Source organism: Hylaeus anthracinus, unplaced genomic scaffold (assembly GCF_026225885.1).
Source record: "Hylaeus anthracinus isolate JK02 unplaced genomic scaffold, UHH_iyHylAnth1.0_haploid 12002, whole genome shotgun sequence".
In the NCBI taxonomy this organism is placed as follows: domain Eukaryota; kingdom Metazoa; phylum Arthropoda; class Insecta; order Hymenoptera; family Colletidae; genus Hylaeus; species Hylaeus anthracinus.
In genome coordinates this window covers 17,582,352-17,595,479 of record NW_026534349.1, presented here as the reverse complement: position 1 = coordinate 17,595,479, position 13,128 = coordinate 17,582,352, and the positions used below count along the sequence as shown (strand labels likewise).

The 13,128-nt window shown below is 34.2% G+C and overlaps 1 protein-coding gene across 1 annotated transcript in view; it reads left to right on the top strand.

Annotated features, from left to right (window-relative positions):
* LOC128892326 (neurotrimin-like) overlaps positions 1 to 13,128 on the top strand; it is a 276,285-nt gene that overhangs the window by 239,691 nt on the left and 23,466 nt on the right. Inside the window, exon 8 of the mRNA XM_054152691.1 lies at positions 11,352 to 11,501. Within this exon, the coding sequence (XP_054008666.1) occupies positions 11,352 to 11,501 (150 nt within the window). The remainder of the gene's footprint in view (positions 1 to 11,351; positions 11,502 to 13,128) is intronic.

Genomic DNA, 13,128 nt, shown 5'->3' with positions numbered 1-13,128 from the left:
TGTTTTTTTCTTGTTAATTTCGCAACTTACATAAATAGCTATTTTTTTTGTAATCTATCTATTCTAGAGATTACGGAGAATATGTAGAATGTCATTGTTTATAAAAAATAAGTTAATAAATTACAATTTTACACAGTCTTTTTGGAAATTGATCGGTGTACGAATACTTTCTACACCCACTGTATGTCAAAATTAAATATCGTTTCATACTCGGTATGATCGATTTGATAATTGTATATTTCAGATTGTTTATAATAAGCGTTGTTAGTTTGTTTTTCATATCATTGATTTGCTGCTCCTTGCCAGACGTGTCGTGTTAATATTATAAAGACAAGTCGTTCTTGTGTTAATAATATTTCTAAATAAATAACTTATCATTTATTAATGTAAAGTGTACAGTTTAATAAGTGACATAATCTAATAAATATAATACCGATAATACTACGAAGAATACAGTATAGAATTTTATTTATTGAACTGATTCAAAAACCTTTACGATTATTACTCAAATGCGTTTGTAAATTTGTTCCGTGCTTACCTTTTACGATATGTGCAGAATTATTGATAATACAGTCAGATGTATTAGTTAAAACATGGTGTTGAAAATATTGGTAAACTGGATTTGTTGCTTTCCTTCCCATATTAATGCAAGACAAATTCACATATAGGCTTAATACCTTAATTTAATAATCTAACTTCAATAGTAAATATCTAATGCAAAGTCAAATAAAGTAGATGCGAAAAAATACGAATAGAATTATCACTTGTCGACGGAAGACACGAATCGTCTTTCGTTAAAAATTTATTATATGGTAATGTACACTAACCACAAGGTAATTGCGTATACCTTTATCATCTATAATGTATAATTTAACATAATGGAAAGCAACCGAACTGATATTTTGATAATTTACGAAGATATATATAAACAAATCCAGGAAAACTATAGTATCCGAATATTAAAGTGAGTAACTGTAGGTATGATACCGAAATACGTCTATGCCGGTATAATGTTATTCAATAACATTATACCGGTATTCGTAGTATTTGGTTTCTTTTCGAGTAATAGAATAACTACCTAAAAATATCGATATTTTACCGGTATTTGTAATACCGATTCAAACTCTGAAACACAATTCACAGTTAGCGGTTTTCGGTCCTCAGTGCTATATGAGAATAGCCTTGGAGTACTTGGGCGCTCTGCGCGATATTACGCTAATTATCCTTACCAGCATTGGAGCATTTAATAAAGGCTTGAATTGAACAGTAACTGATACCATATTCTGACACCATAAAATCATGTGTGGTTAGATAAACTTACTCTAGACATATAAGAGTAGATTACTATAATTACGTTGGCATTAGATTTTCAAAACATTATTTTTGTCGAATAAAATAATCTGGATTTCATACAAATCGCATGCAGTTTTCTTTGTTCAATTTTCAATTTGCATATATCAAACTTTTACCGATGATCCGATGTCACACTAACATATGAGCCGTTCATTACGCAAATCGATTAACTTCATAAAACAAAAAGTTTAGAAATGCGATAAAATAATATACATTGTTTTCTGAAATAAATTATTTATTATTCAATGGCCAAAAAAATTTTGTCGGTTAATGATGTTTATCTTTATCATTAAGGAAAGTTATTTTTAAAGTTAATTTTTGAGGTCAGGAAATCGTATTTGTGTATATATTTTGTATATATTAATTAAAGAAAAATGAAATTACAATATTTGTAAGAAACAAAATATATTATAACTGTAGAAGAATATATGAGCAAATTAAAGAAATAAGTTTTATATATATTACATGTGGCACACACAAGAAAAACGAAACAGAGAGAGAAAGTATTCCATATTCTTTCAGTAGGTGGCAGCCTAGCATACCATTAATCTGTAATATAATAAGGCGCGTAATTACCAAAATACCAAGTGCTTTGACACTTTTTAAGATTTTTCAAAAATTGGAGTTAATCGATTCGTGCAGTGAACGGCTCATATATCCGTATCGAAGATCCTTTCATTTTGTGCTAAAGAAAGCATTTTGTACTGCAGAAAGTATTAATTAAAAGCAATGAATTCTACGCGGGTAACAGTAATTTGACGAAATTAAGTAAAAGGTTGCCCGACTGCATTTCGAGATTCACACATAGACGCGACAGTACTTTCGCATTTCCATGCTTGTAATGGACGTGTTGCTGGCTTGCTAATTCACTGAAGAGCGATTGAACCGTACTAGCCAACATAGTTAACGCTGTTTTATTAACGAGTGTACGCACAGTACACGACACATATGTACCGTACATTACCGAAACGGTCTAACAACGTCCCAATCGGATACACGGACATGCATGGAGCAATAATTACTTCGAATAATGAGACTTTAGTACTAAACTTTTCACGTGCGAGAATTGTTTACAGAATATTTTAGCATCCTGCTGTAATGTGTTCCATTGTAAGCCGAATTGTGTTACGACGACTTAAACATTGCTGCACTAGTTGACTAAAATTTTTATTATTTTATAGAATTACAAAACAAAAGAGTGATCTCTTTGAGTATAAAATAATTTATGAAAAAAAAATATAACCGACTTTAAAAAATATTAAATCTGCACTAAAAAGTATGAAATAATTTGTATTTCCCTTATATTAAATTATATTAAATAACCTTTTCGGAGGCGGCGCAAAATAAATAATTTTTAATTTTTAATCTCTACCAGATGCAAGAGGTTTCATTCCGATTGGTCAAGCCGTCTCGACGTAATCGGTAAACAAACATAAAAGAGAAATATATATACATGTCGAATTGAGTAACCTCCTCCTTTTCGAAGTCGGTTAAAAACGGAAAGTAATGCTCGACGGTAAAATAAATCTGTAACGAAACACCGTACTTTCTGATGTTCCTAATGGCCAATTAGTGTACATATCTAGCTTACAATCGAATAGTCCATTAGTGCTGCAGTAAAATTAATTATCGCGTTGACTGGCGTGGTGGTCATAGTTGACCGGCGCTGAACCTTCCAACGGACCAGTGATTATTATCCCCATAAAAAACTTCAAAAAAGTTAAAACATCACGCCGAATACATGAAAAAGTGGAGGACTCGAGGAGTTATTATAGAAAAATAGAAGATCCCCTTAAAAAAATTGAAGAAAGTAGAAAAAGATGTGAAATCGAAATGAGCAGCCATTACATGAAAGTCCTTTCCAATAAAGTGCAAAGGCGACACTGTGTAACACAATGTAAAATTCAGTGCTTTCCAACTATGCGTAGCTAAAATGCTGTGTTCAACAGTGCGAACGTTCCGATCCTAATGATAACTCATGTAAAGTGATTGCTCCACACTTTGGCGGTGAAATGAAGAAGCTAAATTGTGTATCAACCACAAACTGAGATTGTTTAGACATTTGCCTAGATGTCCGTGGCCTGAAAGTAAATGTTTGGCGTGGCCAGGCAAGGTCGTGTCGATGAATAAGAATTATTTTAAAACGCAAAATAATGAAAGTGTACTTATATTGTCAGAGTTTTGAACTGACAAATTATCTGAAAGCTTGTGAGAGGAAAGGTATCGGTGTCGATAAATGACCTTAGAAATAATTTAAAACGCAATACAATGGAAATGTACTCATATCATAAGAGTTTTAAATTGATATACTTTAAGCGCACAAAACTACTTATCAAATAATGATAAACACTAGCTACTTTTAATTGCGAATTTTACTTACTCTTTTATTGATGATGTTATATGCTCCTCTTCTTGTTGTAATAGGTAAAAAATGTCGCATTGCTAAAACTACTATTATGGTTTTAATACGTGCAAACACGTATTACAAGGCAACATTACTGTCTCTTGTGCATTATTTCTTGCAGTATCTGGTGAAATTTTTTTCTTCTCTCTTAATAACCTGCATTCAGCTATTCCTCACTATAACCTACAACCTAGCAGTATATCTGGCAAACGAATCTGTCAAACGATACTAACCTATATCTGTCAAACGATATACACAAGTATTTCTTATGGCGACCGACGAGTCTGGCCGACTGATTCCGAGAGTCGATAAATCGACGAATGGCCTTGTCTCTTATTGGCTAAGTGTTGACGAAAAATCAACTGGAAAAGTATAAGACTGTACCATTTTTGAATGAATCGTAACATGATATTACGATATCGCTGTTGTACGAGAACCGATTTGATTGATCTTGGTTTTATTCGGAAGCTTATATGCGATTTACATAAGAAAAAAGCGTTTAAATTTAGAAAATATTGCAGGCGTGATGAGATATTAATGAAAAAAGTTTCAAGTTAGGTTAGAATGGACCATCTCTCCTGTAAAAGATACGCGGTAGCGCCACGTTATATACGGGGTGGCTTTATAATTTCTCATGAACTTGGCGTCGAGACGCTAACGCGTCTCTAGATAGCTGCCTATCGCAAATCAACGCTATAAAAACACGTAAAATTCGCACACAATAACGTTTGTAAGAAGAGTACATACAAATTGTAAGAATAATTATAAATTAAGACGATATCTCGTTTCATTTTCGTACGATTTACAAGTTGACAAGACTTATTTGAATGTGACCAGCACATTGTATAATTCTATTCAACATCGTACACATCGCATATCCATGGAAGTTAAAATATTAATGCATGGTGTCTCTTATTATCACAAATGTATGTATTAGGTAAACTGAAAAGTAATGTTGTTTCTTTTACATTAAACTCAAGAAAATTTTTAATAAATTTCTATTTTTAATTAATTATATAATCTCCCTCGTTATCAACAATTCCTTGCCATCTAGTGTGCAAATTTTCAATGCCAGATCGATAAAAATCAATGAGCTGATGAATGATAAACAAATATTTAAAATCGCAAAAACGACATTACTTTCCAGTTCACTTAATATAGTACTCAAATATCTCGACTATGTTAATCTGTTAAGCATTTGCCACTGTGAAGCCGAAGGTTCCAAGTAGGTTACCTAGGTCGATGAAGCACATTACACCTCTTGTGCTTACTACTATGTACTAGTCTTGCTATGCCCTGCGGTGACTCGATGCTATAATTATGGCATGCTTTACAATTTAACATATATCGGATTTCCAGGCTCGATAATGTAGATGCGAGACAAATCATGCATCCACGTGTTTCAGATTTTCTAGTATATTATCTTCCGACTGATGTTGCGTGATTGGAAATCATTTTGTTTACATGGCAAGGTACTCAATTCATATTTCGAAAATAAAATCATTAGTTGCTAACAGAGCTGAGTAAAATTTAGGAAGACTATATTATTTTAAATAGTACATGTTATGCAGGTCAACGAAAATAATAAATAATTTAAACTACGAAACGAAATTTCAACAAATAAAATATTTATTTTTGTACGTCACATGTGTATTTGAAATATTTCGTAAACTTGAAAACAATCGTTATGACATAGAATAAGAGATTAGAAGAAAATTCACGGAAAGACTGACACTGTTTATAGAAAATTTCATTTTCGATACAAGAGGAGGATGTGTATTTCTTTGATAATTGGTTACTTCGATTAATGGTTGTTTTACTTAACAATAGATGATCGCAATTTCCGTAGACTGATATAAAAGATACGAGGTATCCATAGAAATGGGGAAATAGTGGTACAATACATTGAAATGTTAAATGCCGAGGAATTCGTAACAGAAGTGCACCGTACGCAAAACACACGCTTTCGCACTGACAAATTATGTTTTCCGGAAACTCTCAGATCCAGAAACAAGTGAAACTATCAGATCCAATCGCATATCCGAAATTTGGATAATAATAAATTGGCGTAACATCATGCAAATACTTTTCTAATCGAAAATGCAAGAGTCAACTAAAGGACTTTTATATCGCTTTATGCTACGTGACGATAAAAGATATATTTTACGAGGAGATAATATTTGTGCTATCAGGAAACATAATTTGGAAATTTTCAACGATTTCAAATTATTATCGTCGAGCGACGTCGAGACAACGTACAGGCCCGTTGCCGAAAAGACCCTTAGTGCTACGAAATCTGGTGATCTGACAAGATTTTGTAATTAGGAAAAGTTGTTGTGCTAGTCTAGCACAATCCGGCACATTCAAAGAAAATTCGAAAATATCAAAATTTGTAATCATCCTCACCTTTTTTTGTTAATTTTTGTTCACCCTCGAGGTAATCTCAATTTTTAACGCACGTGTCTCGTGTATTGTAAGTAGCATAATTTAGCACAACTTAGAAAATTCGATTATCTGTCGCTGTTCGCAAATTGTGCGAATATTAAATTTTGTATTCGCAAAACGAATACAGATATCGAGTTTCTATCGATGGGACAATGTAGCACAAGTTAGTACGCATCTTCCTATAGAAAAAAAAGTTTGTTTCGGCAAAACTGGAGGGCTAGTATAATTTTGGTTTCATTTCTCTTCTTAATAGTTATTGATGTTATCGATCTCTTATTTATGGCACAATTCAGCACAAATATAACACAATACGGCACAAAAAAGCAAAACTCAAAATTCGAAAAGTGCGGGGCTATCAAAAATCTTGTTTTGTTCTATTTTCTTGAGTACGCTTTGACTTACAGAGTTGCGGTTTACGGCACAATTCGGCACAAGCGTAGCACAATGTAGCACAATTTAAAAAAATCAAAAATTCGAAAAGTGCCGGGCTAACTTCACACACATGAATCGGCAGCCATATGCCGAACGTTCGCTTTGCACGTCTCACCCATATACATATGTACATACATACATTGTAACGGTCACGCTACTGCGTAGTAAAGAAATCCGACGCAAATTGGACTGTACCTAAAAAATACGAACGCTTGCATGAAAATACACTGAAATAGAACACGTATCAAAACAAGAACGTTTTATAACTGAGTTGCTCCGTGCTATCTGTGCAAGTGCATAATGTTTGAGCGAACGAAAATGAACGAAATGAAATTGATGGTATGCCGAATTTTTATTCATGCATATTTATTTCATTCCGAATTCAACGATTTCGATGACACATTTACCGCACGGATATGCCATAGGTTCTACATGGATTGTAGAAGATATATCGATCGGAATGAGTTGAATTTCTACTTGGATTAACTAGATTTTAAGCGTTAATACTTATAGATGTTTCTAAAATTTGTAATAATTAAGGGGTTATCCAAATTCAGGAATGCATACATTTTATCTATTGAGTTGCGAGGTCGATAGAAGCAGCGACTTTCTTTCATAAAACGACTTAAAACGCGACAACTTAATTTTGTGTTACAAATTCTAAATTATTTTTAATTACTTTACTCTTTAAAGGTTTTGTATCATAAGGATGTATGATACAAAATTATAGTGATCATTTTATAATCGCCTCAGAAATATTGAAATTTAAAGTTCCCTAATTTTCTGTTGATCACATTTGCTCCCTACAACTGTTATAAGTGTATGGCTCAAGGGCATATAGGGACCGGGCAGTGACTAATAAAAGACGTGGTGGGGCATGAAGCCAGGTGGCGAGACCCGTCGGCCATCTCTTTTACAGCAGGAAGTTTAAATACAACTATAATTGAAAATATGGTTACATACATGTTTGAAAATGAATTTGTAGAGTTTCAATACTTTGAATATCTAATTTTTTGTTATAGTTTGTTACTTGTAATCTACTTAAATCTTTTGTAATCTATTACAATAATTAAATCTTAATCCTACTTTTAAATATTTCTGTATAGTAAGTTTAATTAAATGTACGATATTATAATTATTATTTATAATAGATATGTACGTTTTATATTCATTCGTATACCTGATATACTCTAAAAATTTTATACCCATATTCCACCAATTGAGATAAGTGCATTCCTTTTTATCCTTTTCAAAGTAAGTGCTTAGTTATTCGAATAATTTTTAAAGAGAAAGTCACAGATACATTGCAACCATTGATAGATTACAAAAAGTAATCTACTAAAAATTTATTTTCAAATGTATAATCATATTTTCAATTATAGTCCTACTTAAACTTCCCACTGTAAAAGAACAACGTAAGATGACCGACATGTGTTCACTCTGGGTTCTGCTATGTTCGTCAAGGGGCGCGAGGCGAGTGAGAGAGACAAAGAGGGTCGTGCGAGTAAATGAGATGTTACCGATCATATTAACAATTATTCCCGTATTAATTGGGCGCAAGTCACGATAATGAACGTTCGAATAAAGCAATTAATCTAGAGACGCGGTAGCGTCTCGACGTCAAGTACATGAAAAAATGTACGCCATCCTGTACACTGCAATGGTGCTGACGCTACCACGTATCTTTTACTCGTAAAACTGCGATTCCAAGCTAACCTGAAACTTGTTTCATTAATATCTCATCACGCCTGCAATATTTTCTAAATTTAAAGGCATTTTTCGTATGTAAATCGCATGTAAGCTTTCTAATAAAACCAAAATCAATAAAATCGGTCCATGTACAACTGAAATATCGTAATATCATGTCATGAATCAGTCAGAAATTCTACATTTCTCTTCTGATTCTGATTCTTATTATTATTCTTTTCAACACTTAGCCAATAGGAGCAAAGGCCGTTTGTCGATTCGTCGACTCTCGGAATCAGTCGGCGGGGCTCGTCGGCCAGAATTGTAATATGGCTGCCGTTCACGCCGCTCGTTCATTTCTAACTTGTATAACCTGTCAGTTTGTATTTGTGACATTTGTCATTTCTAACCTGTATAACCAGTCAGTTTGTATTTGTGACATTTGGACGCCGCAAATTGAATAATTATTTTCTAGGCTACGTGTAGTGATATTGTATTGGGAAGTATATGGTTATCACTATACAAATTATCTTTGTAAAAAGCAGCGAGATCCCCATAAAAAACTTCAAAAAAGTAAAAAAATTACTCCAAGTACATGAAAAAGTGGAGGACTTAAAGAGTAATCATAGAAAAATAGAAGATTCCCTTAAAAAAATTCAAGAAAGTAGAAAAAGATGTGAAATCGAAATGAGCAGCAAGTACATGAAGGTCCTTTCCAGTAAAGTGCAAGGTGACACTGTGTCTCATATTGTCAGTGTTTTAAACTGACAAATTATCTGAAAGCTTGTGAGAGGAAAGGTATCTGCGTCAATGAATGTCCTTAGAAATATTTTAAAACAAAATAAAATGAAAATGTACTCATATTGTCAATGTTTTAAAGTAATAAATTCATACTCGGAACAAAATTTCAGTCCTAAAAAGCAGAAGAGAAATCCTGCGGATATAAGACATAACAGCATCAGTTTCATAAAAAAAAGAAGATAAATGATTGTTATTTCATTTGTACCGCTTCTCACCGTTAGATCTCGCCTAACGATGCAGGCTGAGATTGTTACTAGGTAGCGTCGAGTATAGCATGAACAATATTAAAAGAAAGCAACGCACCGCTCGAGCAACCTCTATCTAAGTGTGGCGTGCTTGAAGCTACTTACCAATGCCATTACTGTCCTTTTACCCCTCTTCTACCATTGCTCTAGTCTAGCCCATCTTCTCTGCATCACAACGAGTGCACCCTTCACGACCATTTCAAACCAGACGTTTTCTGGGTTCGTCGAGCCATGTGTACAACTTTAATGACTCGTGATTGTCATGACTTCTACTGCTTTCGTCGTTCCTTTCATTTGTAACGTGCGGTTCGCCGAGGGAAAAGCGATGTCTGCTTTCTTATTAGTTCATAGGTAAATCTTTAAGTTAATGAATTTCTCTTGAAAACGAATTTCATACGGCAACTCTTCTTTGTCGTCTCGATATCGCCTCTCGAGATTTATACTTTCCTTTCGCTATTTAATAATGTGTCGCTCTTGTAGAACTTGACGAACGGTTAATATTTAATTTATCTATGCATCCTTTATATTTTCCGTCGGAACATAAAGGATATCCGAACAATATTTTATCTAGGTTAAAGAAACATAGTGGGAGTTATTAGGAAATCGCAAACACATGAGTTTTGAATTTTGTATTAATAATAAATAATTTGTATCTCGTGAATTGTACCGCAGAAGCGGAACTGAGCGATATCGATCGCGCACTCGAGCAGCTGAGCCGAGCTGAGCAGTATCGACTCTTGGTAGCGCGTTCGAGCAGATAGTTTTTGTTATTGTTTGGTGTGTCACCATCAATATTATCACACCTGTAGCAGCCTAAGTTCTATTACTAATAGAACTTCGATATTAGCGTAAATCACCCTCTCAAATAGTAGAGTTTAACAAAATAATTCATAAGACAGTTTCATAGATATAAGTTCAATTACAGCGGAGATGCGTGATGTCGTGAAATTAGTAATACAGTTGCTTAATCAAAGTTCGGTTAAATAGAGAAGGAATAAAAATTATAATATAACGGTATGCGGTTTATGCCAGAACTGTTAGTCCAAGAACCCGCGACATAAAATTTTGGCCAATTTCATTACAAATATCTTTTTGTTATTCGACTGTTTTGTACAAAAGAATAAAAATGATCCAAAGGTGGCAGAGCACAAACGATGTATCGCTCCACTAAACAGTCGGAAACATGTAAGCAATAACAATGTCTTTGGCTAAAATCATTGTTACTTTAGTATGTATTGTTCACATACCAAATTGCATACAGAAATTGGTCTGGCAGGCTGTATAAGTGGTGCTAAATGGCTCTCTCTCCTCTCTCCCTCTCTCTCTCCCTCTCTCCCTCCCAGAATTCGAATGAATAGATAGTTTGAAATATTGAAAACAAGGCCAGTCTTTATTAATTATTTCTCCTAAAATCGATGTTCAAATTGGAATTTGCAATTAATTATGGATACACAGGGATCCAGTGTGACAATTAAAGACGGAATAATGCATTGAATTGTTTCGAAAACGAATGCAGCACATGTTGCACTAATTAACTTTTCCATGTTGTCCACTGTTGTTAACGGTTCAAAATAAACTGCCTTTTAATGTACAATAATGAACAAATTCATTAAAGTGTCAGGGTGAATATGTAACTCTTTAAATAACAGTGTTCGCTTTCTATTACGCTATTGATGAAGAATCTCGAACAATTTAAATGGCATGCTCCTATATGCAATTATACGGATCGTGCATTAAATTGTTGAGGTTTATTTATATCACTGTCCTTAGATGTAGATTTATTTATATTTATCTATTCCTAATTTATATATAAATTGCTACAATTCTAGCATGCATCCTTTATTAAGTTACAACATTAACTCTTTATTTTACCGTTTAAGATGATACTATTTTTAATTTATATTCGTTTCGTCGTATATACTAAATGGAACATGAATCCATCAATGGAAATGTGGTCTCTATTGATCAGACTTGTCGGTTTTTAGGAGAAAAGTATCTCCAGTCACAGACGGAAAGTACGTACAAGGTACACATGAAACTTACAATACTCTCGGTGGGAATGTCGGATTATGGAACCTACAAATGCATATCAAAGAACGCTCTCGGAAAAACAGATGGTACCATCAAACTTCATTGTAAGTATATTTGTCTTTTCATTAAATTTTAAACAAAGGAAAATAACGTACACCTCTTATTGCTCACATAGATCAATGGAATCTAACAGTAATTGTTGTAATAGTAATTGTTATTTTCATATCGAACGAATTTTTAAAATTACCATAGAAACTCATGATTTGTAAAGTGCATCGATTGTTAATCCCAATTTTGCTTAAAAGCAACTTAGCAACGAAAGGTAGGGGATCAGCTTCAGACATCGAATGAAGTAGGTGTTTAATCTACTTATGCAAAATGGATCAAAAATTAATGGTTATTGCGAAGCCTTTTAATACTATTAATATTTCTAAAGAAATTCATTTACGATGGAAATTCTACCACGATAAATAAACTTCTCTCTTTTTAAGAGACATTTAGACATAATTGATCTACCTTTCTAGGTAAACTTAGGTTGAATTAGTGTAATATTTGTTAATAACTTAAAAGGGTTCACTAGGTAATCGTAAAAATAAGCAAGTCAGTGGTCTGTTAGATAAAACGGATTTTATTGCCTGCAGTACCTTTCCTTGCGCATGCCAATTCCACGACCGACATGTGTTCAGACTTTCAAGATGGCGCTCGCACCTTTTCGTTCGACAATTCCCCAACATCCTCGCCCCTATGGAGAATCGTCACTTAATTTACCTTGTTATTTAATTCTTTTTAACAATCCGTTTTTATCTTCAATACATACACTCTAGCTTTACCATCTCGTTCCGTAATCGCCTCAACTATTCGTGCTAGCGGCCAATCTACTCGTTTGTGTATATCATCGCCTATCAGGACTATGTCACCAAACCTTGATCTCTCGTGACTCTTTTTTACTTTTTTCCAATCGAAACCTAGCTCGAAGATCCTTCAAAATCTTTTGCCTATATTGCCATTTTTCATTCAATGTCCGATTACAAAGCATATTTAAATCCAGAACTCCGCATTTCGGGTCATCTGATACGTATGTGAGCGGGCGGGAATTAACCACCGCTTCTGCATCACAGAGAGACGTCGTTAAACTTTCGTATGACAAGCTAGCTTTTCCTAAAATCTTACGTAAAAGCGTCTTTAGTACGCCTATAAGTCTTTCCCACCAGCCTTCCCACCACGGCGCTGATGGTGGGTTAAAACGCCACTCGATTTGCCGTACCGACGTCTGCTTAATAATTTTCTCCCAATCCAGACCTTCTAGCGCTTTAGCCGACCGGTGAAGTTTGTCCCATTGTCCGTAAATATATAACATGGTCGTCTGCGTCTAGCTATGAACCTACGAAGACATTCTATAAATCCATCTACAGACGATGACGCCAACTCGAAATGTGCGGCTCTATACACTGCGCATGTGAATATGCATATCCACCCCTTCCCCCCACCTTTAATAAAAACTGGTCCTGTAAAATCTATTCTAGTAGCTTCAAAAACTCTTGAGTCTCGTACACGCGTAACGGGGAGAGGAGGTGGCTCACATTGCATATGCTTTGTCTTGTATCTCTTACAGATAACGCATCACGATACAACGGATCTAACAATTTGACGCAAAGAAATAATCCAAAATTGTTCACGTAACGTGTTCATTACAATTTGCGATCCAGCATGTCCACACTTTTCATGTATCTC